This window comes from Oncorhynchus mykiss, chromosome 28 (genome assembly GCF_057628025.1).
Source record: "Oncorhynchus mykiss isolate SJ-2025 chromosome 28, ASM5762802v1, whole genome shotgun sequence".
In the NCBI taxonomy this organism is placed as follows: Eukaryota; Metazoa; Chordata; class Actinopteri; order Salmoniformes; family Salmonidae; genus Oncorhynchus; species Oncorhynchus mykiss.
The window spans coordinates 23,896,889-23,919,450 of NC_143049.1; the positions used below are offsets into that span (position 1 = coordinate 23,896,889).

The window sequence follows — 22,562 nt, forward strand, 5'->3', positions numbered from 1 at the left end:
TCCATCACAATATTCCATTACTTGCACAAGTCAAAATGACTACTGACTGTCTTATATCATTGAGCTAAAGCTTATACCTCCTCTGTCCCGGTTCAGGCAACATTGACAAGGTGGACCTGAGCAAGTTGGGCTTGATTGAGGGGTCACTGAAGCAGGCCAAGGACAAAATGGCGAACAGCGACCTGGACCGCAAGCTGGCGGAGCTGAATGATGTGGCCAAGAGCCAGGAGGAGATGATCACCGACTACGACAGGCAGATCAGGGAGATCCGGTCTGACATCGCCAACCTCAATGACATCAAGAACACTTTACCTGACGGCTGCTTCAACACCCCATCCCTAGAGCGACCTTAACCCCCTCTCTCTCCACCACCTGTACCCTCCTTCCTCATATCCCGTCTGTTCCGCTCCTTCCTCATATCCCGTCTGTACCGCCCCTTCCTCATATCCCGTATGTACCGCTCCTTCCTCATATCTCGTCTGTACCGCTCCTTCCTCATATCCCGTCTGTACCGCTCCTTCCTCATATCCCGTCTGTACCGCTCCTTCCTCATATCCCGTCTGTAACCTCCTTCCTCATATCCCGTCTGTTCCGCTCCTTCCTCATATCCCGTCTGTTCCGCTCCTTCCTCATATCCCGTCTGTACCGCTCCTTCCTCATATCCCGTCTGTACCGCTCCTTCCTCATATCCCGTCTGTACCGCTCCTTCCTCATATCCCGTCTGTACCACTCCTTCCTCATATCCCGTCTGTACCCTCCTTCCTCATATCCCGTCTGTTCCGCTCCTTCCTCATATCCCGTCTGTTCCGCTCCTTCCTCATATCCCGTCTGTACCGCTCCTTCCTCATATCCCGTCTGTACCGCTCCTTCCTCATATCCCGTCTGTACCGCTCCTTCCTCATATCCCGTCTGTACCGCTCCTTCCTCATATCCCGTCTGTACCGCCCCTTCCTCATATCCAGTCTGTACCGCCCCTTCCTCATATCCAGTCTGTACCGCCCCTTCCTCATATCCCGTCTGTTCCGCTCCTTCCTCATATCCCGTCGTACCGCTCCTTCCTCATATCCCGTCTGTTCCGCTCCTTCCTCATATCCCGTCGTACCGCTCCTTCCTCATATCCCGTCTGTACCCTCCTTCCTCATATCCCGTCTGTTCCGCTCTTTCCTCATATCCCGTCTGTTCCGCTCCTTCCTCATATCCCGTCTGTACAGCTCCTTCCTCATATCCCGTCTGTACCGCTCCTTCCTCATATCCCGTCTGTACCGCTCCTTCCTCATATCCCGTCTGTTCCGCTCCTTCCTCATATCCCGTCTGTTCCGCTCCTTCCTCATATCCCGTCTGTACCGCTCCTTCCTCATATCCCGTCTGTACCGCTCCTTCCTCATATCCCGTCTGTACCGCTCCTTCCTCATATCCCGTCTGTTCCGCTCCTTCCTCATATCCCGTCTGTTCCGCTCCTTCCTCATATCCCGTCTGTACCGCTCCTTCCTCATATCCCGTCTGTTCCGCTCCTTCCTCATATCCCGTCTGTTCCGCTCCTTCCTCATATCCCGTCTGTACCGCTCCTTCCTCATATCCCGTCTGTTCCGCTCCTTCCCACGTCTAACACTCGGGCAGAATGCCACCTTTTTACCAAAACTTTTTTTCTTTCTTTATTTTTTCTTTGCTTTGTCTTTGTTTGTCTTTTTTTTTTTACAAGAGAAGCTAAGTTTCATGGTTTTAAAGAAAGAGAAGAAGCAGCATTGACATGCTTTGACATGTGAAATGAACTAAGGGCAGTCGACAAACATGCATCCATTCTCCTTCGGTGCAGCAGGTTAGGAGAGGTGTGGCATACCTCGCTCCCGAGTAATGAAAACCCACATGACTGCACCACCTCCAGACTTCCTACACTTCTACGTGTAGGACCGTTACACCGTCTTGTTTCATCACAACCTAAACCACCCCGACAGAAAACAAGGAGAAATGTCCTCAGCCTTTTCAGATGGGTGCATGTCATATGATATAGCATTTGTTTTATTTGATATGATATCTAACAAGTTATCCTTACCCATCATTCTAGACCGAAGGGCATGCTGGGAATGGTTTGTCTGTGAGATATTTTTTAGCTATAGGTATTGTTCAACTTCCAGTACATATGTGCCATCCTTGGTGTTATCAACCATTTGTTTAAAAAACAAGCAGTGAAGGAATTCTCACAAGTTTATACATTTTGTTTGCCTTCATTCGCTTCCAAAGCTACATATATTGCATGGAGAAAGTATTCCTGTTATTATTACACATTTTTACAGTATTCAACTCTACTGCACATTCTGCTCCATACCCACATTAAATAATCCTACAGTTTACTATAGAATACTACAGTACTTTGTATAGAATTCTGTAGTGTAGTGTAGTAAACTGTAGTATACTATACTACACATTGCACTACAGCATTTCCCAAACTCTGTCCTCTGTCATTTCCCAAACACCACTGATTCAAATAATTAACTCATCAAGCTTGGATTATTTGAATCGGCTGTGTAGTGCTAGGGCAAAAATACAAAAATGCACCCCTTGGAGTCTCCAGGACAGAGTTTAGGAAACGCTGCTGTAGTATATAACGATCATTGGCAGTACTTATTATAGAATCGTGTAGTATACTATAGTAAATATTACAGTATACTATGGACCACAAAAATACTACAGTAATATCTGCAAAAACACTGCAGTAATTACTGTAGTGTATATATATTACAAGATTCATTTGTGTCTACCCTGCCCATTCCCATATCCCAATTTGTGGCACCAATAAGTTACAAGCCTACGTTTGGTATCGTATAGATTATATATATGTGTTCCCTGCAGGTTATAAAAAGGAGCAGAAGCTCTGAACTGTCTATTCAGACCTCAGTCCTATCTACCTACAGGTATGGTAAATTTTATTTTGTGTATTTTTCCAAGTAGGTTTCCTCAAGGATAACATGTCAAAGATAATAAAACAAAAACATTATAGTAAATACTACAGTTATTTCCTCAAAAAACCCTACAGTAAATACTACAGTCTGAAAAAACACTACAGTAATTACTATAATATATACTAGTTTTTTCTTACTACAGTGTATACTATGAAAAGGAAATACTACAATCATGTCTGCAAAACTACAGTAAATACTACAGTATTCACTGTATTTTTACACTACATTCACTTTTTTCACTACAGTATTTTTTCAATCCACTGAATACTACAGTAAAGTCTCCAAAAACACTACAGGGAATACTATAGTATTTAACGATAGTATACCTTAGTATTTTTTCATGTGGGCATGCATAACTGAAAAGCTGTTAAATGAAACCAGCAAGTGGGTCTTTAAAATGACTCTGATATTTTTGACATTTGAGACAGTCCTGTACCGCCCAGTGAAACAATATGGTTAAATATAATTGTATGTAAAAATATATATATATATAATTAACACTACAAATCTTGTTTTTTGTCTGATGTTTTTTCCTCCCTAAGCTGCTGCTTAAAACAGGTGTATTGCAAATCACACATTAATATTTTTTAAGACAAAATTCTACACTATGCAACTTTGTACATTTTGCGTAGCAAGACTTTATCTGATACACTGGTGCTAATAATTATTTCAAATGTTATATTTTTGTGTGAATGTTTTTTATTATGATATAGAGTGAGGAAATATTATTTGTGTAAATATATGCTTAAATGATTCAGGGCTGGCTGATTGTTAAATCCAAGACCCAGCGGCCATAGGTTATATCGCAAAAAATCAACAAACCTCCACATAATATATAAATATATATGATAAGTTCTGTGGTATAATATGCTTGCTTGTGTACATGGCTCGGTGTTGTTGCCTCATAGCTCTGCCATTATTAATTTGTGTTTAATTATCAGTGGGTGGTCACCAATTAATTGATGAATGCTTTTAAAACGAGATCAAAACAATGCTTTTAAAACACCTTTATCCTTGACTGATAACTTCAGGACTGTGTGAGAGATGGCCCTAAAGAAGCCATCGGTCTACATTAAGCCTATCGTTTCATTTTACTGAATTTAAACCGACTCCAAGAAAATAAGCTTGTTCACAAGTTGGTAGTTCACCATTTAGTGTTGTGTCTTCATATGTGGTCAATATTCACATCACTTAGTTCCTAACGAGGGCGTCACGTTTATCGCACACATTACGTTTCAGACAAACACTCTTTTCACACATAATTGTCTCCTCACACGTTCGCTACTCGGTGTCCTCGCATTTCAGTAGAACAGCAGGGATTTTGTTGATGGGTCCAGAACATCAGCCTGCCAGCCGCGATACAGTAAATGAATAGGTTATAACCTGGAAACCACTCATCCTTCCCATTCAACGTCTCTCATCCTCAATACACCAATACTCACTCCTTTCCTTAGCCTGCCTCCTATCATGTTATTTGTTGGATAGTTGTTAGCTAACCTTTTACCCACAATTTTATAGATGTGGCAGCGGCTAAAACGATGTACACTGCATTGAACCATCTTCTGCCGTCTCTTAACCCTCCAGGCTACCACACTGCTGTGGAAGAATGTGCAGCACATACTGTTTGATGTATAAAACAGTATTTCTAATTTATAATGTCTCAAGTATTTGTATTATTTTGTTGCAGTAGATGATGATGATATGTATGTGTTGCACAATCTTGTTGTGGTCATTTGGCTATGGAGGGCATGTTCTGTTGTACAATATAACACAAAGGCACCAATTCACTGCAACGTTTAATTTGTGAGGACCTGAGAAAACCCTGTTTGTGACCCACTTGCCTGTAAATCCAATCGTAACATTTGAAATAATAAAACAAATATTACAGGAATTGCTTTCGTTGACGTGTGATTATGTTAAATGTCATGCTGCCTCAGGGTTCTTTCTGTACGTTGCATTTGCTGAAATATATATACAATTTCTTATTAATCTCTTATTTTATCTCTGTTTAATCTTGAGGTTATTTAGTCTTTAGGACGTTCAGGAAAATATATTTCAGTATGCGGTTGTTTTTTTTGCCTCGTGTAGGGATTGTGAAACACCGTTTTGATAAATAATTATTTGATGATGATCTTGAAATTACTGTAAAATAAATGGATGAGATTTCAGAAACGGGTATGCATTAAAATATGTACTTTGAATGAATGCCTATTGATGCCACAATGTTCCTTGTCTGTGCAGTGAAGCATGCCAGTGTATTCGCAGAAATAAGATGCAACCCTTATCTTCCACTGCTGCATTCATGGTCCCCAAAAAATCCCCTTCACTCTCCAAGCGAGTTTAGCAAACAAGTTTTGACTGCACGTTGAATTGACACGATCAGAAATGTCTATTGAACTGCTAAAAAAAATGTATTGAAATTGGGGTCTTTTTGTGTCATGTTTTCCTTTTTAGAATTATTTCTGTACATGCAGGAAGGGCCCTAACAAATCACCGCTCCTGTGTGTTTGTGTGTGTATGTGCCGAGGGTGTGGTGTTGACAGGGTCCTGTGCTAGCGAGAAGGGTGCGGCTTTTAGGGCGCGTGTGTGTGACTAGTGCACACCTCAGTCGGTCTGATCACCGTGTCAGAGCATGACACTGTAAGGGTGTGGCAGCCATTTTCAAACAGTACAAAACTCATAGCCCTTAGGCACCTTTTTTTCCCTTATCAGGAATGTACTCATCGCTGAAGGATGTGTCTTTCTGTTTGTCTGGCTTCACGTCTGATTCCAAGGGTGTGGCTATAGAATGTTAAAAGGTACATTCCATGAATCTGTACATTTTTTAAATCATGGAAACTTTTACAAATGAGTCATAGGAAAAATATCAGATTTATTGAACAGGTGACTAAAGTTGCCTTGTGAACTGAACAAATATGATCATGTGTATGAGGTGTGAAATTCAGATTTTCAAGCTTTGTCTGTTCTTTCACCTGGAACTGACTTGTGTCCCTTTTTATGGTGTTATTATGCTTCGCATGGTGTTCCCCACCCAAAGTCGAACAATACCGTCCATATGTTCAAACACGAAGTGGGTGAATCATTCTTATTCTGGATTGGTAAATAACTGCCAACCCTTGAGGGGATGGAAACAAGCATTATTACTACGGTGAATGTTCTATACAAAGTGCTGTTGCTCAGGAACAAATTTACGTTTCCAAATAAACAGACTGAAGTGATGTTGGCAGATGATAGGTATTGGGTTGAACAATTTCCAGGCTGCGTGTTAAATAGGTCTTCTGACCTCAATGGGACTTCCTGGAATAAATTAAATGTTTATATAAATAAGGGGGGGGGGGGGGGGGGGGGGGTTGTTGCACATGGTTTAGCTTGATTTAAGCAATCAAGTTGATCCTGATATTGAAAACCATTGCACACATTGAAGAAACTTACAGCTTTCACTGTTTGCTTGTGATCTTCAATTTTCACAGTGTTCTAGGCTATTCTGTTGTCATCATCAGCAAAACGATAACAAACCTTTTAAAGGAAATGGCAAATCATATTTTTTCTATCGTGGGGTGTTCTCTTAATTTTGCATTGTAGACATATTGAATATTATTTGTAATTATGCTTTTGATGAGAAGGTGAAAATACACAAGCATAATCCAGTTGTATTCACTATTCTAGTAACACCATTAGGATACATATTTCTGTTTAACTTTTTCTATTTAAAGTCTTCACTTATTCATGTAACATATGGGAATTAGATCTTCTAGATTCACATTTTGAAATCTTCCTTCGAGTATGTCTCGTTAATTGTGAAGCGGATGTAAACATTTCTGTAAAAATCCTGACTGAGCTTTTTCATGCTGCGTCAAACAACACTTCTCTTTATTCATGTCTTGACAATGTCCATAGCAGTGATACAGAGCCAGACATTTCCTGTGAGAGTGGGCACAGCCAGTGTATGGCCTCTGAATCACACGTGAGTAACCTTCCAGCTGTGAGACTGTCCTCCACATGCCACAGCCTGCCATGGGGAGGTGTTAAAAGAAGCTCACCTGGGGGATGTTGAGCAGAAACATCAGGTGTAGCCGGCCTGATCAGCCTGTTAGTTTGATTGTACTTATATGAGAATTTTGATCTACTTAATTCCCGTTCGATTTTCTGTGACAATGATGAGCAGTTGGATATTTCTGTGTGGACTTTCTCTTTGTACCTGGTCGTCTATCCAAGGAACCTACAGATATGGAGGATGTGAGTGTCTACTAACTTTTTACCTAATGAACAATATCAAAATCCTAAATTGTAGTTATGTCTGTATTTATAATCAGCCTTCAGCATTTTAAAATTGGTTGTTGCTTTTGAATTGGGGACATGAATTTAGAATTATTTGACCTCTTTCACACTCGGAGGATAGGAGGTAGCCGACAGAACACAATTTTAGCTAATGGGGCTACCTGCAGCAGTTGTGTTCCTGTAAATCTGTGTTTGTGTATTCTGTCTTTGTAGCTAAAGTAGAAATAAAAATGACACTTTTGATCTAAGGATATTTACCACAGGTATGCTTTTAGGGGAAAGGGGGTTTATGATTTTAAGAAACATGATTGTACTACCGAGTTACATAACTATACTACCATATTACATAACCATACTACTATATTGCTATACTATAGTCTATGAAGGTCTCCGCAGATCTTGATATTAAACTGGATGTTTACTTGTAGTACTCTTAGCAAAGATACATCCTCAACACTTTCCTTACTGTGTGGTGCGGTGGTAAATGTATCCAAAGTGACTTAGCCATGCGCCATACAAAAACTTAGCCATACAATTTACATATGGGTGGTCCCGGAAATCAAACCCACTATCCTGGTGTTGCAAGCACTATGCTCTACCAATGGTGCTACAGAGGACCACCTGTGATAATTTGCTGAGTTGAGAATTTATTTTTTATTTTTTTTACTTTTGGACAATGATACTGACCTGGAAGGCTTGAGTCACTGCATTATTGATGGGTCTTCCCCAAATGGCAGCCTATTCCTTAGTGCACTACTCTGAGTCCCACACAGTAGTGCACTATATAGAAACAGGGTGCCATTTGGGACACAGACAATAACTCATGTCTCCTCTTAGGACATGACGACTTGATGTTCTGAGCTCTGTACCTTTCTATATTACCCCATCGACAAAAACAGCTACAAGCTGCAGCCTGTCATTATCACAGGAACTCCTCAGAGTTATCATTTAGTGTGCGAAAGGAGAATTTGATATCCTCAGGCTAATTTATGCTTGGTAAAATGGTCATCAAATAATTGATGACAGACAGTATGTGTTGACTGATTGTACAAAACATTACCAAAGAAAACAGACAGATATTTGCTTGATTGCAAACAGTGTGTTGCCCACAGTGGGTGTGCTTGATATCAGAGTGAGAATCTTTCGTCTCTCATCGCTTGGGAATGAGGTATTATGAGATCTGGGTCTGCTGACAGTGGTTTAAACTTCACACCACTGTGAAAAAAGACAGGCTATGCAATTCCCAACCCCTCCTTACATTGTATAAAGATAATAGCCTACATAATTATACATTTTTTCTGTGTTGACTGTCAAAGGACTATACTTAACTCTTCATGGTCAAGAAGATTTGTGAGGGGAAGACTGTTTATCCCATAGCCTGAACAAATACACCCAAATTTAATATTTTATGATTTTAGAAGGTCAGATCTCATCTAAAACACAGTTTTCAATTCACAAATGTCCCAACAATGTATATTTCACCCCTGTAGCAGACATCTGTAAATGCAATGGAAAGTCACGTTATTGCTTGCCTGACTCTGGGGGCCTCCATTGTGTGGACTGCCAAGACAACACTGAGGGAAGGCATTGTGAGAGGTGCAAGGAGGGATTCCACCACCAGAGGGCAGGAGACAGTTGTGTGCCGTGTAACTGCAGCTCAATAGGTGAGTGAACAGAACAGGATGGAGCAAGAAATGATAACCATACCTGGGCCTGTATTCAGAAGCGTCTCCAAATATGAGTCCTGATCTAGGGACAGTTTAGCCTTTTAGATCATAATGAGTAAAATGACACGGGTAGAGGGACCTGATACTAGATCAGTAGTCCTTCTCTGAGACTCGATGAATACAACTCCTGGTATATTTGATAGTGGTTTCCCAGATGTCCAAGAGGTGAGGTGATGTATGGTGTTTCTTCCAGGTTCTGTAGGCGCACACTGTGACAGTAGAGGACGCTGCAGCTGTAGAGCGGGAACACAGGGGGAGAAATGTGACCGGTGTCAGAATGGAACACCTATCAGCTCAAATGGCTGTGCTGCTAATGGGTAAAACTTTTTATCCACACTGTGTATTCCCTTAACTAAACCTTAATGTTGAGCTTTGGATTAGACAGATGACTGACTATTAAATGTGTTCATGTATTTCTTGTGCAGTGGCCAGCTCACTGACAACTCAGTGACAGCTCAATCTCTACCTTGCTTTTGCTATGGACACTCGACGGAGTGCTCCACAGCCAAGGGATACTCCGTTCACACGGTCACCTCAACCTTTGACAATGGTAGGTTTACACCCATTCAGCTGATCAGAACATAAACAGCAGTAATATAGTTCATTTGGTTTAGTATCAGTAGGTTAAATGTCTGCCAATCTTCTGTTTTTCAGGGCCAGAGGGGTGGCGAGCTGCCACTGTTCACGGTGTGACCCCGTCTCAAGTCCACTTCCGCTGGTCCCCCACTCATCATGACATTGAGGTCATCTCCAAAGACATCCTGCCTGTTTACCTCTATGCCCCTGGTGAGAGCTGCTCTCTCTGCTCCCTGCTCTTAATATTGATCCCTCACTGCCTTCCTTAGGAGAAACTGCACTACTTTTGACCATAGGGCTCTGGTCAAAAGTAGTGCACTATATTGAAAATAGGGTGCCATTTGGACGCACCCTATGCTTTTTCCCAACAAACAAAAAAACAAAGGGTGCAGGTATGAAAGTATGCAATATTATAGTGAGTACTGGATGTGTTACACCACACGCCTCACCATACAGTCACCATTCATCTATTAATAATCTGGTTTTCTGTCTTATTTTGTGATGACTAGACTCTTACCTGGGCAACCAGGAGCTGAGCTACGGTCAGAACCTGTCCTTCTCCCTGAGGCTGGACCGAGGGATTCGCCATCCGTCCATGGCTGATGTGGTGCTGGAGGGATCTGGGCTGAGCGTGGCAGCTTCCCTGGGAGACCTGAGGACCATCGTTCCCAGTGGACAGAAGATTACTTACACATTCAGGTTGGAATCAGCCAGAGCACTGTGCTAGACAGATAAGCTTGATTTTAGCTTTAGGCAAAATGTAACGTTATAAACCTTTTTTAAACTATTGTTCCCTGAAGGAAGGAAACAAGATAAAACACACAGCTATGGGGTCTCGCGAGAGCGATAGTGTATTCCCGTAGCTGTGTAATCCCGTAGCTGTGTATTCCCGTAGCTGTGTATCCCCGTAGCTATGGGTTGTACCAAGTGTACTGACAGTCTCAGGGCAGGTACAAACATAATTTAATCTGCGGGAGATAAGTATGCAGGTGTGGTGGATAGTGAGATGGATGCCAAAGACATAAAAATTGAGAAACATTAGAGACGATTTCACATCGTGGATGTGAAGGGGTCACTGTTTATCTCACTCAGCTGGATGTAAACGCTTAATAACAGTTAGTAAGCCAGAGGGTCATCTGCTTGTCTGATTCAAATTAATTCAAATTAAGTGGAAAATGGCTAGTTGCCAAGCAGTTTATCTCTAAATGGTCAGATCCAATCCTGTCTAATACAACAAACTGTACTATACCATTACTGGGGTCAATTCGAGTTGAATGCAGTAATTTCCGAAAGTGATTTCAATTGAACAAAAACAAAAAATGTAAAAATGTTTTAAATAAATAGATTATACTCCTCAGTTTATTGAGAAGTCATCGACCATACACCACATTATTGTGACCAATATAGTAGCCTAATGCACACTGTGTTTTGTTTCCATATTTATTCTCATATTCATTATATCTACATAATAATTGCAGGAATAATTACACCGTAGCAAGGACAAGGTGGTGTAAAGTGTGACTGTGAAATACATAAGTATAATACTCATGTTTCCTCAGGCTTTGTGAATCTGTGCACATCTTCGGTAAACATGCTGTGTCTTTCATTCTCAGACTGGATGAGCAACAGGGCAGTGAATGGAGGCCCCACCTTTCATCTTTCCAGTTTCAAACACTCCTCCACAATCTGACTGACATTAAAATCCGTGGGACATTTGGAGAAAATGGTAAGTACTTAATTTTGTATCCCTCAGACTATAAGATTGGTTGCTGTGTACATCAACAGATCCTTGGTGTTACTTCTTCTCCTGCATATGTTGTAAATAAGTACTTTGGAACCGGTTTAAATCTCATTTATTTTAGTTTTTTTTTTATGTGATCTTTATAAATAAGTAGTACACATTGTCATCACATTGCCTTGTCTTCATCTTTTGTCAGTCACTCAATGAAAAGCAATGCCTTACTGTCCTCTAGGGCGTGGTTACCTTGACGACGTGCGCATGGAGTCTGCCCGTCGAGGTGCCGGGTCCCCAGCTGCATGGGTACAGAAATGTAGCTGCCCAGTGGGATATGAGGGCCAGTTCTGTGAGAAGTGTGCTGCAGGGTATAAAATAAGTTTGCCAAGCAAAGGTCCATACAGCTCCTGTGAGCCCTGCAGCTGTAGAGGAGGAAGCTGTGACTCTGAAACAGGTCGGTGACATTTGAACTTTGTCCAAGTGTTACTGTATGTTTGTCTTAATAGATTTAGTTATTTTGTTGTTAATGATGAGATTTGGGACAGACCTAATTTTGCAATATGCACTTCCCTGGATAAATTATAGTTATAGACATGTTCAAATCAATTATTGAAATATAATGTTCATTCGTTGTGAAAATGAATTTGAACATGCCCAAAAATATGTGATTTTGTGTTGTTGTTCCACAGGAGACTGTTACTCTGCAGATGAGACCCCTGGTCGCCAGATCTGCCCACCAGGGTACTATAATGATCCTGCCCAGCCACAGTCTTGTCAGAAGTGTCCCTGTCCCAATGGAGGTGCCTGCTCTGTGAGCCCAGGTTCCCTGGAGGTCAAGTGTGACCTCTGTCCACCTGGCACCACTGGTGAGTCATAGTCACAAATGGCATCCTATTCCCTAGATTGTCCACTTGGGTCCTGGTCAAAAGTAGTGCACTATATAGGGAATAGGGTACTATTTGGGACACAACCACTGTCACAGACCATGTCTGTTAGATGGGATAGACTATTAGGGCACTGATCTTTTAATGTCAGCTATTTGCATATTTTATATATATACTGCATATACAGTACCAGTCAAAAGTTTGGAAACACCTACTCATTCCAAAATAGGCAAATCTGGGTCTTTCTTTCCTGTTGTGGTCCTCATGAGAGCCAGTTTCATCATAGTGCTTGATGGGTTTTGCAACTGCACTTGAAGAGACTTTCAAAGTTCTTGAAATGTTCCTCAGACTGACCTTCATGTCTTAAAGTAATGATGGACTGTCGTTTCTCTTTGCTTATTTGAGTTGTTCTTGCCATGATATGGACTTGGTCTTTTACCAAATAGGGCTATCTTCTTTATACCACCCCTACCTTGTCACAACACAACTGATTGGCTCAAATGCATTAAGAAGGAAATAAATTCTACAAATTAACTTTTAACAAGCCTCATGAAGCCGGTTGAGAGAATTCAAGAGTGTGCAAAGCTGTCGTCAAGGCAAAGGGTGGCTACTTTGAAGAAACTCAAATATAGAACATATTTTTATTTGTTTAACACTTTGTTGGGGTACTACATGATTCCATATGTGTTATTTCATTTCTCAACAGGCTCACATTGCCACACCTGCCAGGATGGTTTCTATGGTGATCCCTTGGGTGAAGATGGCATCCAGAGGCCTTGTCGGCGCTGCCAGTGCAACGGACACATGGACCCGAACACTGTCCGTAGTTGTGACCCACAGACAGGGCAGTGCCTGAAATGCCTAAAGCATACCACTGGCTTCTTCTGTGAGAGCTGTCTGGAGGGCTATCACCACAGCATGCCATCAGAGGCATGCAAACGTAAGGACAGCACCTTGTTCGCTCCCCATATCCAGCTCCTTCACACTTAGACACGTGACACATAGCTCCTCCTTTAGATTCCAACAGTTAAATATTGTCTACAATTTTATATACATTTTAACAATTGTTTTCATTTTGCATTCTAGCTTGTGGCTGCAATTCTCAGGGCTCTCTGTACAACAAATGCAGTGACCAGGGCCAGTGTTCTTGCAGAGAAGGCTTTGAGGGTCTGAAGTGCCAGCGTTCCGCGTGTCCCTCCTGCTTCAACCTTGTCAAGACTGAGGTAAAACCCACTGGGATTATTTGATCAATGCCTCGTCTTTCCATTGAGGTCAAACATGTCACAGTGCTCTCTCCAATGCTTAAATGGCAGCACTTGGTGTTCATCCCTAATGGCACCCTAATCCCTATATACAGGCCTTGGGAATAGGATGCCGTTTGAGACGCAGACACAATAACTGGACCAGAAATTAGGCTACAGCAGGCATATTTGTCCTGGCTCACCCAGTCGCTGATTCAACATCCTTATACAGTAGCTTAGTGGGTTAACGAAGGAATAGTTGGAATTTTGTTACGAAAGGAAGAGGTTTACAGAGTTGTGATCTTGCATCAGTATTTCTTACAAGATTCCTCTCAGTACATGTAGCCTACTACCACCTGGGAGGGGAAAGTACTTACCAGATAAATGAAAGAGTTGTGTTGGTGTGCAAATGCCACGTAATCTGGAGCTGCTGGCTTTGCTTCCCAAATGGCACCCTATTCCATATATAGTGCACTACTTTTGACCAGAACCCTACTAAATAGGGAATAGGGTGACATTTGGGGTGCCCCCCCTATCCTCAGGGTGTAGTGTGGGAGGAGGAATTACAAGGAGCACTATGTGAAGCATTGAAACACAATAGTTAACCTTTGAAGTTATGTCATTATCATAACGAAAACCTTGCAGGGTTTGAATTTACTGCTCCATCTCACAAATCAAAATCAAATCAAATGTATTTATATAGCCCTTCGTACATCAGCTGATATCTCAAAGTGCTGTACAGAAACCCAGCCTAAAACACCAAACAGCAAGCAATGCAGGTGTAGAAGCACGGTGGCTAGGAAAAACTCCCTAGAAAGGCCAAAACCTAGGAAGAAACCTAGAGAGGAACCAGGCTATGTGGGGTGGCCAGTCCTCTTCTGGCTGTGCCGGGTGGAGATTATAACAGAACATGGCCAAGATGTTCAAATGTTCATAAATGACCAGCATGGTCAAATAATAATAATCACAGGCAGAACAGTTGAGACTGGAGCAGCAGCACAGCCAGGTGGACTGGGGACAGCAAGGAGTCATCATGCCAGGTAGTCCTGAGGCATGGTCCGAGGGCTCAGGTCCTCCGAGAGAGAGAAAGAAAGAGAGAATTAGAGAGAGCATACTTAAATTCACACAGGACACCGAATAGGACAGGAGAAGTACTCCAGATATAACAAACTGACCCTAGCCCCCCGACGCATAAATACTGGAGGCTGAGACAGGAGGGGTCAGGAGACACTGTGGCCCCATCCAATGATACCCCCGGACAGGGCCAAACAGGAAGGATATAACCCCATCCACTTTGCCAAAGCACAGCCCCCACACCACTAGAGGGATATCTCACACTTGCTTCTAATTACACATTCTGAATGTACTATCTTGTCCTACGGTATTAGTAATGCAGAGGTGTGTGTGTGTGTGTGTGTGTGTATATATATATATATGTGTGTGTGTGTATATATATTATTATTTTTATTTTTTTGTCAACCTTTAATTAATGTCGCTAACCCAGAGCCAAATCTTTTTTGAATGCTGGCAGCCAGCCAGCTAACTTTTTGAGGACTCCCTAAAAACACAGCACTTCAATACAGCTATGACCGGAAGTGACTTTTCATAGCAGGTTAGGAAATCATTTTTGCTAACCCTAGCCCTTTTTCTAACTTTAACCTAATTCTCCTAACCTGCTAAGTTAATTCTCCTAACCTGCTGCGTAAGTTATCCTAACGGGAAAAATCACTTCCGGTCGTAGCTGTATCGAAGTGCCGTGTTATTGGGGAATGTCATATTTTTGTTTATCACCAGAGATGAACCTTTCATAAGCTCTTTTTAAAGCTTTCCTATCCCGTTGGTTCATGTGTTGCAGATGGAGGGGTATAGTCGTAAACTACGAGAGATAGAAACTCTGTTTACGGGCATGGAGAGTGGCAGTCTACCAGTTAACGATGCCCAGATGGAGAAAGCCATCAGAACAGCAGAGGACATAGTCACAGACCTGCAGAGAAATGCACAGACACTCTCTGGTAAGTCATTCATAACTGGTTATACAACATAGATAGTGTCAGAGGATCACTCATTTGCTAATGAATCAACATATATTAAAACAATTCAGGATGGTTATCAGGCATCTGAAACATGATGAAGCAATGTCCATGCACTGTATCTCTGTCATACCCCAATGTATCACACTCAGTTTGTGAAGCAATTGGTTTAGAAAGTGCGATGCAGATCTCATGTTGGTGGTTTGTTTTGTTCTATTGAATAGAATCAGAGAAAGACTTACAGGCCCGGCTCTCAGACATCAGTGCAACCCAGCTGAGTGAAGGCAGAGACATCCAGGCGATCTCCAACACCGTTGACAACATCAAGCTGCAGGACCAGAAGTACCAACGACAGGTATCTGATGTCCAGACACTCATCAGTGATGTGCGGCGCAAACTTGAAGAGGCAAGATTCAACATCAAACAAGCTGTGAGTAGTGCAGTAGTATTCTACTCTGTAGTATTCTACTTTTGTCACTGATGTCATTGTCATCAAATAAGGAGAGAGTAAAGGACAGATGAATATATCCAAATGTATGCTTGTTAATAATCCATTTCATTAGTGTTTACCTTCCACCCCCATGTTAGGAATTCCCCTTAGGTGATGCAGGGGTGGGCACGGACACCCTCTCTTCTCTGGTTCAGAGAGCAACAGACCTGGCTGAAAAGTTAGTACTGCACCCCTCCATGTCACATTTATACAGACTGGAATATCCCATGTTAGAAAATGACTTGTGGTGCTCTGAATAACTATGTTGTGACTGTTTATTAGACAGCAGAGCAAATCGGAGACAATGGAGAAGACAGCTAACGGTGCCCTTGCAAAGTCAGAGAAGTCCCTGGCACTCATGAGATCGGTCATGACAGGGGAAAACAAGATTAAGGAGCTTATCAGTGATCTTAAAACCAAGTAAGAAACTCATGTCTTCGTACAATACGATACCCATGATCTCCTGTGAAAATACAGTAGACGATATATCCTCTACTAACAGCCATGTAATGATCTGCATAATAACATAGTTGATGAACCGTTGTTGTTAGATTGATGAGATGAACCCTTGAATTTTTCTCTGGTCAGATATGATGAGAACTCAGCCCAGGTGAAGGCCATGGAGAGCCTGGCTACTCGCCTGAGCAGCTCTGCCCGAGATGAGAGCAGGATGGCAACTGACACTCTGGAGCAGATAGCCTCCCTGGAGCCAGGAATCCCTCGTCCTCTCAAGGTACTGAGCAGAGCAGGCCTCTCATCAGGCTCATTTCTCTCTGGTCTCTATTTGGTGACCACTTTCAGGTCAAGTCTTCTGAGATACCTTAATCATAATAAACATGCATTGATAGTTAGTGTCTGGGTCCTGGAAATGAAGGAGATAAAGACATTCAATTTCAACACCTTTCACTATGAACGCCTTTCACTATGAACAACTATTGGCAGCTGAACCTGTCTCAAGGCATGTCTGTCAAGCTAGATCTCTAAATCGTTTCCTTGCTAAGCTACATTTAAACACAACAAAGCAATTAATGATCAAGAACATGAGTCAGCAAAAAATGCATGGTGGGACGACCTAATTAAAACCTGGCTGGTGAGGAATCTAGGGCAGTTCCCCACAGATTTGTGAGCATATGTAATTACACTTGCACAACACACTAAGTCTGACTGAGCTTATTTTTCTGGCAGAAGGACATTGACAGTGTGTTGGCTAAATTGGATGGCCTGAGAGAACGGGTGGAGAAGAACCTAACAGCGTACCAGGCACTGCAAGAGGACACCCAGGAGGACAAAGCCGCAGTAGAGGATCTTCTGGCCCAGGGGAAGGCAGCTCAACAGGTACACTAGAGGCCTTTCACTACTAACTTGTCATAATTTAGACATCTTTCTGTGTAGGATTGGTAGTATATTAAATAGTTACTTAATATAATAATTACTTATATTCCAACCTCAAAGGTTTCTGAGAACTGTTGTCATGTAACCTCTGAAATTCACTGTTAGATTATCCAACTGAACTATTTCAAAAGTGTCACTAATGACTTCACTAAACCTTATGAATGGTAATAACTGACACAATGTTGATTGTTGGTGTTTCTCCCCTACAGAAATATGACCAGCTTCTTGGCAGAGCAAATCATGCGAAGGCTGACACAGAACTGGCCCTGAAGGATATCACAGATAATATTGATGGGGTGGATAATGTACTGGAGATGCTAAGAGGTATGAAAAGCCTTTCATATTTCTATAGGTCTCATTCCCACTACAGCACAGTATAAATATGAAAAAACTATCAGCATTATATCTGACAAGGCTGGCCCATATATTAGAAAAGCAGTCACACAGCAACTGTAATTATGTCTGAGCTTTTACTATTGAGTGTACAAAACATGAAGGACACCTGCTCTTTCCATGACATAGACTGACCAAGTGAATCCAGTTGAAAGCTATAATCCATTATGGATGTCACTTGTTAAATCCACTTCAACCAGTGTAGATGAAGGGAGAAGACAGGTTAAAAAGTGATTTTTATGCCTTGAGACGATTGAGACATGGATTGTGCATGTGTGCCATTCAGAGAGTGAATGGGCAAGACAAAAGATTTACAGTGCCTTGCGAAAGTATTCGGCCCCCTTGAACTTTGCGACCTTTTGCCACATTTCAGGCTTCAAACATAAAGATATAAAACTGTATTTTTTTGTGAAGAATCAACAACAAGTGGAACGACATTTATTGGATATTTCAAACTTTTTTAACAAATCAAAAACTGAAAAATTGGGCGTGCAAAATTATTCAGCCCCCTTAAGTTAATACTTTGTAGCGCCACCTTTTGCTGCGATTACAGCTGTAAGTCGCTTGGGGTATGTCTCTATCAGTTTTGCACATCGAGAGACTGAAATTTTTTCCCATTCCTCCTTGCAAAACAGCTCGAGCTCAGTGAGGTTGGATGGAGAGCATTTGTGAACAGCAGTTTTCAGTTCTTTCCACAGATTCTCGATTGGATTCAGGTCTGGACTTTGACTTGGCCATTCTAACACCTGGATATGTTTATTTTTGAACCATTCCATTGTAGATTTTGCTTTATGTTTTGGATCATTGTCTTGTTGGAAGACAAATCTCCGTCCCAGTCTCAGGTCTTTTGCAGACTCCATCAGGTTTTCTTCCAGAATGGTCCTGTATTTGGCTCCATCCATCTTCCCATCAATTTGAACCATCTTCCCTGTCCCTGCTGAAGAAAAGCAGGCCCAAACCATGATGCTGCCACCACCATGTTTGACAGTGGGGATGGTGTGTTCAGCTGTGTTGCTTTTACGCCAAACATAATGTTTTGCATTGTTGCCAAAAAGTTCAATTTTGGTTTCATCTGACCAGAGCACCTTCTTCCACATGTTTGGTGTGTCTCCCAGGTGGCTTGTGGCAAACTTTAAACGACACTTTGTATGGATATCTTTAAGAAATGGCTTTCTTCTTGCCACTCTTCCATAAAGGCCAGATTTGTGCAATATACGACTGATTGTTGTCCTATGGACAGAGTCTCCCACCTCAGCTGTAGATCTCTGCAGTTCATCCAGAGTGATCATGGGCCTCTTGGCTGCATCTCTGATCAGTCTTCTCCTTGTATGAGCTGAAAGTTTAGAGGGACGGCCAGGTCTTGGTAGATTTGCAGTGGTCTGATACTCCTTCCATTTCAATATTATCGCTTGCACAGTGCTCCTTGGGATGTTTAAAGCTTGGGAAATCTTTTTGTATCCAAATCCGGCTTTAAACTTCTTCACAACAGTATCTCGGACCTGCCTGGTGTGTTCCTTGTTCTTCATGATGCTCTCTGCGCTTTTAACGGACCTCTGAGACTATCACAGTGCAGGTGCATTTATACGGAGACTTGATTACACACAGGTGGATTGTATTTATCATCATTAGTCATTTAGGTCAACATTGGATCATTCAGAGATCCTCACTGAACTTCTGGAGAGAGTTTGCTGCACTGAAAGTAAAGGGGCTGAATAATTTTGCACGCCCAATTTTTCAGTTTTTGATTTGTTAAAAAAGTTTGAAATATCCAATAAATGTCGTTCCACTTCATGATTGTGTCCCACTTGTTGTTGATTCTTCACAAAAAATACAGTTTTATATCTTTATGTTTGAAGCCTTAAATGTGGCAAAAGGTCGCAAAGTTCAAGGGGGGCGAATACTTTCGCAGGGCACTGTAAGTGCCTTTGAACGGGTTACGGTAGTAGGTGCCAGGTCAAGTGCACTAGTTTGTGTCAAAAACTACAACGCTGCTGGGTTTTTTCACGCTCAACATTTTCCCAAGTGTATTAAGAATGGTTCACCACCCAAACGACATCCAGCCAATTTGACATAACTGTGGGAAGCATTGGAGTCAACATGGGCCAGCATCCCTGTGCAGCGCTTTTGACTCCTTGTAGAGTCCATGCCCCGACAAATTGAGGCTGTTCTGAGGGCAAAAGGGGGTGCACCTCAATATTAGTAAGGTGTCCTTTATTTTTTGTGCACTCACTGTATTTCTCAGTTTAATTAATAATGATTTACTTCAGCACTACCGGCAGTTACAGTAGGTGAAAATTAATCATTCAAATGTTGTTTTACTTTTCACCAAATACAATGATTCTCTCATCTAGAAAGCATTTAACATATTTATGACATACTATCTACGACATAGCAGGGTAGATATATTTAAATAATCATTGTAAATAATGATACACTATTCATAGGTTGCACCTCCGTCACATAATTTCATTGCTATGAATGTTCTCCGAGCTGCGCTCTACCAGGCGATGCAATAGTGGCGCCCTAAAGTCGTGATATGCCCAGTCATTCTGGATGGAAGCTAACGACTGTTTAGTCTAAATTACTATTACAATTGCCTGGAAATACGATGACATTGTTTAAGTAGTCAAATGTTTACTAGGAAACAACATTACCAGCAATATCATGTTGTCAAATTTACTTTAGACAGATGGCAATGTTGTTGTTAACTAGCAAAGTTTGTAAAAATAAAAAAAAAGCTAGCAATACTAATGTTAGTTAGCTAAAATCCTCCCCTCAATCTTAGCTAACTAGCTGCATCTATACTGCGTCTAAAGTCAATCTGGTGACGTCAAAAGGTTGTCGTTCTAATTATTTGCTTCCTTTTGAATGGAATTGTATTTCCAAGGCACTGTAATGCACTTTTGCTGATGTCTCCATCAGCACTCATTGACAATGCATTGAGTAGAATTCTCAGTAAGGCATCAGTCCAAAACGAACGTTCAAAACAATATTGTGACGAAACATGTAACCCTTGAATAGACACACATGCCAGAAATCACTGATGCTTATGTCTGAGTCTCTTGTAATTATGCAGGGTTTGATGGCCAGATCAACAAGAACAAGGCATTGGCTGACGAGGCCATAAAGAAACTCCCTGGCATCAACGCCACCATTCATCAAGCTGTTGGCAACAACTCAGAGACCCTATTCATCATAGGCAGTGTGTCTGGAGACTACAATGATGCACTGGGCACTGTCAGCAGCCTGGAAGCTGTGGTCTCTCGACTGGAGGTACCTTAACCGACCCCTTCCTTTCAATAGAAATATCCAACTGGGGTTCATATGCTAATCCACAGCTTGTGCCTTTAGCTAGAAGCTCTAGAAGGAGAATGTAAGTTGGGCAAAACAATGAGGTTAATGTCTCGAGTCACTTACGCTTATGAGTCGATTTGATTCCAGACATGGCCTATTCACAACCAACATTTTAAGCTACCAGGCGTGATTCCAAATGTATTTTGCCAAGCATGCATGGAAACTTCGAGATGAGCTCATTTGACTTTGTTGATCTCCACAGGGAATGTCCGGCTCTTTACGAGTTCCTCCTGCTGGTCTGTTGAAGGACGCCACCAAGCTGAAAGAGGACATGCAGGGTCTGCAGAAGCAGGCAGTGGCCACTGTGGCCAAAGTGGCCGCAGAGAAGGCTAACGCTGAGATACAGAAAGACAGAGCAGCAGAGGTCCGTTTCAGTGCGATGCTCTCAGACATGACATGTTAAACCTAAACAAACCTGGGTCAATGTAAAGGATTGACGTGAAACACTCCAGTACACCAGTTCAGCACACACACATGGTTCTTAAAATAAATATATTTTTCCCAATTAAAGGTCTGTAATGCTTTGTAATGTTCTTTCCTCCTCAGGCTTCAATTGGAGCAACTGGTGCTTACAACAATGCCAAGCACACCAGAGACGCTGTGGGAGAAACACTCCTGGTCATCAATAACCTTCTGAGCATGATCGGTATGTTCCACTAACAACTACAAACAGCTAACTCGCTCGCACCAAACAAAATCACTTGTTTTTTGTCTTATTGCCGCACCATCCCATCTTCATATGACCACTGTTTTATGACATTATTATGATGTTTGTTGGTGCTGACAATTGGTACTCTCCTAAAAGGTAAACCTGGCAGTGTGGACGAGGAGAGGCTAGGGGAGTTGGAGCAGTCCATCAACAGCGCTCGTGGCCAGGTCAACCTACAGCTCCAGCCTCGACTGCAGGACCTAGAAGGGAAGGAGGCCAGCCAGAGGACCAGGTTGACTGGCCTCAACCTAGATATCGATATGATCCTGGACGACATCAGGAACTTAGAGGACATACACGCGAACATCCCTAAGGGCTGCTTCAACTCCCCACCTATTGAGAGACCTTAATAGGTCCCCACTCCCCACTTATTGAGAGATCTAAGTTTACGTCCCAAATGGTACCCTATTCCCTATATAATGCACAACTTTTGACCAAGGTCCATAAGACTAGTCAAAAAAATAGGGCACAATATAGGGAATAGGGTTCCATTTGGGACTCAAATATATAGGGAATAAGGTGCCATTTGGGACACAGATTTAGTGTCTGAATGTAACATGGTATTATGTAAGAGAAAAGGAGTGTTTAACTAAATGTATGCATAACTGCCTGCAACAACAAAAAAATCTGTGAAATGTTCAAATACGAGGAGCAATATTTTGTCAATGGTAATGCGATATTTTCAGTGATCTACTAAGTGTTAAAAACAATGTATTTTCTGTTGTATTCTGTCAAATAAACTTCAATATTTATTCCTTAACAACACAAACCAGGTGCTACTAAATGCAACACACAA

The 22,562-nt window shown here is 41.9% G+C and overlaps 2 protein-coding genes across 5 annotated transcripts in view; both read left to right on the plus strand.

Moving 5' to 3' along the window:
• Window positions 1–4,848, plus strand: part of lamc1 (laminin, gamma 1) — an 80,216-nt gene extending 75,368 nt beyond the window's left edge. The window contains exon 28 of the mRNA XM_021589534.3: window positions 97–4,848. Coding sequence (XP_021445209.3) covers window positions 97–353 — 257 coding nt within the window. The 3' untranslated portion in view covers window positions 354–4,848. The remainder of the gene's footprint in view (window positions 1–96) is intronic.
• Window positions 4,849–6,855: 2,007 nt separating this feature from the next.
• On the plus strand, window positions 6,856–22,535 carry lamc2 (laminin, gamma 2). 4 transcript variants are annotated; one of them, XM_021589535.3, is made up of 22 exons: window positions 6,856–7,193; window positions 8,726–8,899; window positions 9,156–9,279; window positions 9,388–9,512; window positions 9,617–9,748; window positions 10,048–10,237; window positions 11,152–11,264; window positions 11,512–11,727; window positions 11,963–12,139; window positions 12,864–13,097; window positions 13,244–13,380; window positions 15,254–15,410; window positions 15,653–15,858; window positions 16,017–16,096; window positions 16,201–16,338; window positions 16,507–16,651; window positions 17,104–17,253; window positions 17,520–17,634; window positions 20,780–20,976; window positions 21,260–21,421; window positions 21,604–21,703; window positions 21,863–22,535. In XM_021589535.3, the coding sequence occupies exons 1-22, from the start codon at window positions 7,067–7,069 to the stop codon at window positions 22,114–22,116; spliced, it is 3,453 nt and encodes a 1,150-aa protein (XP_021445210.3). In that variant the 5' UTR covers window positions 6,856–7,066; the 3' UTR covers window positions 22,117–22,535. The 4 variants fall into 4 exon arrangements, with proteins under 4 accessions (XP_021445210.3, XP_090082251.1, XP_090082250.1 ...); XM_090226125.1 differs by having other exon boundaries at window positions 6,881–7,193; window positions 17,107–17,253; XM_090226124.1 differs by having other exon boundaries at window positions 6,971–7,193; window positions 8,729–8,899.
• The last annotated feature ends 27 nt before the right edge of the window (window positions 22,536–22,562 follow it).